We start from the raw sequence: 4,643 nt of genomic DNA on the forward strand, positions 1-4,643 counted from the left end.
CGTGCAGATGGCGCGCTATAGCGCACAAGATTGACTACAGACTTTCCCTTACACAATACTTTCATACTGACTTCTCATCTCTTTGTGATTTTTCTAACGGTTACATTGTAACGTTCTCGCGACATAATAATAAATATTCTTTAGTACATCCGCCTGCCAGTTATTTCCATCCGATTCTCTACATTATATGTACCACAGCTACATAATTGGTGACCCCGACGTGATCGCTTTTGATAGCGTGAGCAACAATTGGAAATTGCGACAAGACCGAACCACTACGTCCACGTGCCGGCATGTCGACCACGAGACCGCCCCCGCCAACACCGCCTATCAGCGTTAACCAAGGTAGCGGATCCTCACAATCAATTCATGAGGACACGAATTTACGAAGTCAGCAACCCCCGCTACCGTCGATGCCGCGACAGGAAGAGTGCGCCGCAGAATTTCGTTACGTACGTCTACCAACGTTTTGGAAAAAATCGTCCTACGTTATGGTTCGTACAGTTAGAATCTCAATTTAACACTTATCGCGTCAGATCCGACGAGATTAAATATAACGCAGTCATCAGACATCTCGATGAGCCTACAATGGTTACTGTCACGGACATCCTTGAGAACCCTCCTGCAACCGACGAATGTAAGCAGCTCAAGGAGGCACTAATTGCGAGATTCACAGACTCGAAAGAAAAACAAATGCGAACGCTGCTTATGGGTATTGAACTCAGTGACAAGAAGCCATCGCAGTTACTACGCGAAATGAAGACTCTTGCAGGAGAGAATGCCACCGAGGGCTTGTTGCGAACCCTCTGGCTGCAGCGAATGCCCGCTCGCATACATGAGATGCTGTTAATATTTGACAGTGCTACCTTGGATAAACTAGCGGAATGTGCAGATAAACTCAACGAACATCCCACTTCAGTGGACATTCATGCCGCACAAACAACCGCAGCAACGACAGAGCAGGATTCTATTCAGCAGCTTATCAAACAAATGGCTGCCCTGACAAATAAGGTAGAACGGCTATCTAAAGAAAAGCGTTCAAGAAGCCGTAGCACAAGCCGCTCTCGACAACCAGTCAAGGCATCAAACATGTCATCTAACGAAGCAGGCCAGTGCTACTACCATCAACGATTTGGGGAGCGAACTCGTAAATGCACACCCCCATGCAATACACAAATCAAATCAGTTCCGGGAAACGAATAAGACCGCCGTCTGTACAAGCCGCTAACGACGGTCTTGAGATATCCTCCCGGCTTCATGTTGCAGACAAGACTACAGGTTTAACCTTCCTCGTTGACACGGGCGCAGATATCTCCATCTTACCAGTATCAAGGCTGGGAAAACTCACTTCACCAGCGCCATTGGTCCTATACGCTGTAAATGGCTCACAATTTAAGACCTACGGGCGAAAACTTCTTACCCTAGATCTAGGGATACGCAGACCAATTACATGGCAATTTACCGTAGCTGATGTCTCTCGTCCAGTAATAGGAGCAGACCTATTAAAACATTTTGGACTCATCGTGGACATCCAAGGTGAGCGTCTTATTGATAAGACCACTCAACTAACCATTCCAGGTTTTAAGCTTCGAATAGGTTACGTCGCAGCAAAGACACTGGATTCATCATCAATATATCACCGCATCCTGGCGGACTACCCAAAAATCGTCACCGAGCCGCAGCTACCTACTGAGAGGGCACACGGAATTTATCACAATTCAAACCAAGGGACCTCCGGTGGCCAGCCGACCTCGTCGACTTCCACCAGATAAGCTCAAAACAGCAAAAGCGGAATTCGCCCATTTATTACAACTAGGGATCTGTCGACCCTCCAAGAGTCCATGGGCGGCGCCATTGCATTTAGTTCCGAAGAAGCAACCGGGCTCGTGGAGACCGTGCGGTGACTACCGCGGTCTTAATGCAGTTACAACTCCAGACAGGTATCCTCTACCTCACATTCATGACCTCACCAGTAATCTACGTGGAAAACACATATTCTCTACATTGGATCTAGTCAAGGCTTACCACCAAGTACCTGTCCTAGAAGAAGACATTCCGAAAACAGCGGTAACGACCCCTTTCGGCCTCTTCGAATTCGTCACTATGCCTTTTGGGTTACGAAACGCTGCTCAAACTTTCCAGCGTCTAATGAACGAGGTACTTCAATATTTAGATTATTGTTTCTGTTATGTAGATGACGTACTCATTGCTTCGGTCAACGAAGAACAACACCAGAAAGATCTACGACAAGTCTTTCAACGACTGCAGGACGCAGGCATCACAATCAATCCAGCAAAATGTCGTTTCGGACAAAAGAATATACAATTCTTAGGACACGAAATCAGCAGCGAGGGCATCAAACCTTTACCTGACAAGGTAAACGCAATCATCAATTTCACTCAACCTGAAACCTTAATACAACTCCGTAGATTTCTCGGCATGCTTAACTACTACCGCCAACACTTAAAGCACACAGCCAAGAATCAAGCGCCATTAAATAACCTACTCAAAGACTGCCGAAAAAAATGACAAAAGGCCCGTACCTTGGACGGACGAGACAATGGTTGCATTTAAGGCGTGCAAAATGGAGCTAGCACATGCCACTCTCCTCACACATCCAGTGGAGGGAGCGCCTTTACTTCTTTCTATCGATGCATCTGACACTGCCATCGGAGCTACACTAGAACAGATGAACAACAACCAGCTTTCGCCTATAGCTTTCTTTTCAAAAAAGCTCAGTGACACACAAAAAAAGTACAGCACTTACGACCGTGAATTATTAGCGATGTATGAAAGCGTCAAATATTTTAAAGATATTTTGCAGGGCGGCATGGTCACAATCAGAACAGACCACAAACCCCTCACTCACGCACTCAATCAACGTTTGGACAAAGCCTCACCACGACAGGCACGACAACTCGATCTAATCGCACAGTTTACAAACAAAATCATATACATCGCAGGAGAAGAAAATGTCGCTCCTGACGCATTGTCACGCATCAACGCTGTACAATTACCTATCATAACCACGACAGAGGAGCTTTCCACAGAACAAGCAAGAGACGATGAGCTACAACAGCTTTTGGAAAACGGATCAGCCTTGGATTTAAAGGAATTCACTTTACCTGGCTCAAATATACCACTGCACTGTGATTGTTCAAGAGGAGCAATTCGACCATACGTACCAGCAAGCCTAAGAAAACAAATTTTCGACACCGTTCACGGGATGGCACACCCCAACGGCAGAGCCACTAAGAAGCAGATTAATCAAAAATTCGTTTGGCCAGGGATCAACAAAGACGTCACTCACTGGGCGCGCACTGCTTACAATGCCAACGCAGTAAAATCCAACGACACACTAAGAATACTCCAAAAGCAATTCCAATCCCGGATCAGAGATTCCACCATATACACTTAGATCTCATTGGCCCCCTTCCGGAGGTAAGAGGTTATAAGTACTGTCTCACAATCATTGACCGCTTCTCTAGATGGCCAGAAGCGATTCCACTTCCCAACATGAACGCACAAACTGTGGCTGCAGCATTTCTCGACGGTTGGGTGGCACGTTTCGGCACGCCCGCCATCATTACCACTGACCAGGGTAAACAATTCGAGGCCAGCCTGTTTCAAGCGCTTTCGAAATTTCTCGGCAGCATAAAGACCAGAACATCTCCTTATCATCCAGCATCCAACGGCATCGTTGAGAGGTGGCACCGCACATTGAAAACAGCTATAACTTGCCACGAGGATGGAAGACAATGGTTGGATCTGTTACCTACTGTACTCCTCGGCCTGCGCACAAGCCTGAAAGAGGATTTGAAGTGTTCTCCTGCTGAGCTAGTCTACGGTGTACCATTACGAATTCCCGGAGAATTCCTTGAGAACTTAGACCCCACAGAAGACTCAGAGACCTTCATCATAGCCCTTCGCAAACGCATGCGTCAACTCTGTCCACAACCAACACAACATCACGGAAGGCGAACACCCTTCAGACAACAACAATTAGAGCAGGCCACTCATGTTTTCGTCAGGGTAGACGGCATCCGAAAACCACTCCAACATCCTTACACTGGACCTCATGAAGTGATCCGTAGGGAAAGTGAGCACGTGTATGTAATACATATCAACGGCCGGGAGGTCGCTACATCTACAGAGAGACTAAAACCCGCTTTTCTACCCGATCCAGAGAGAACAGTTACACCACCACACAGGAAGCAACACAGAGCGCAGCAATATCACCTAATACTTCAGAAGTTTGTAGTAAACCTAAAAAGAAGGTACATTTCGCGCGTACTCACACGTAGTCACTCAGGGGGGAGTATATGTAGGGACACACACTCTACACTCTCTCATTTGCTCATTGATACACACGCGCTGCGTGCAGATGGCGCGCTATAGCGCACAAGATTGACTACAGACTTTCCCTTACACAATACTTTCATACTGACTTCTCATCTCTTTGTGATTTTTCTAACGGCTACATTGTAACGTTCTCGCGACATAATAATAAATATTCTTTAGTACATCTGCCTGCCAGTTATTTCCATCCGATTCTCTACATTATATGTACCACAGCTACAGTTTGATATTTGTCGAAAGCGAGAAAAAGAGTTCTAGGGCAGTTTAGTGCAGGAACAGAAAAC

General features: G+C 46.4%; 2 protein-coding genes across 2 annotated transcripts; both read left to right on the forward strand.

The window, feature by feature from the left end:
• The first annotated feature begins 293 nt into the window (after positions 1-293).
• LOC108759968 (uncharacterized) lies at positions 294-2,529 on the forward strand. The gene is made up of 4 exons (XM_018505716.1): positions 294-452; positions 505-1,147; positions 1,267-1,484; positions 1,597-2,529. The coding sequence occupies exons 1-4, from the start codon at positions 294-296 to the stop codon at positions 2,527-2,529; spliced, it is 1,953 nt and encodes a 650-aa protein (XP_018361218.1).
• LOC108759969 (uncharacterized) lies at positions 2,318-4,277 on the forward strand (the record flags this gene model as incomplete). Its single annotated transcript, XM_018505718.1, has 2 exons — positions 2,318-2,376; positions 3,489-4,277. A coding segment is annotated over exon 2 (761 nt), but the record flags the coding sequence as incomplete, so codon positions are not given.
• Between the last annotated feature and the right edge of the window lie 366 nt (positions 4,278-4,643).

Source organism: Trachymyrmex cornetzi, unplaced genomic scaffold, assembly GCF_001594075.2.
Source record: "Trachymyrmex cornetzi isolate Tcor2-1 unplaced genomic scaffold, Tcor1.1 scaffold210, whole genome shotgun sequence".
Lineage (NCBI taxonomy): Eukaryota > Metazoa > Arthropoda > Insecta > Hymenoptera > Formicidae > Trachymyrmex > Trachymyrmex cornetzi.

Excerpts from the sequence above, each read along its gene's own strand:
- LOC108759968 (XM_018505716.1), top strand. The coding sequence starts at position 294 with ATGTCGACCACGAGACCGCCCCCGCCAACACCGCCTATCAGCGTTAAC. Across the intron at positions 1,148-1,266 it reads ACGATTTGGGGAGCGAACTC|ACAAGACTACAGGTTTAACC; the intron begins GTAAATGCACAC and ends TTCATGTTGCAG. Across the intron at positions 1,485-1,596 it reads TAGCTGATGTCTCTCGTCCA|GTTACGTCGCAGCAAAGACA; the intron begins GTAATAGGAGCA and ends AGCTTCGAATAG.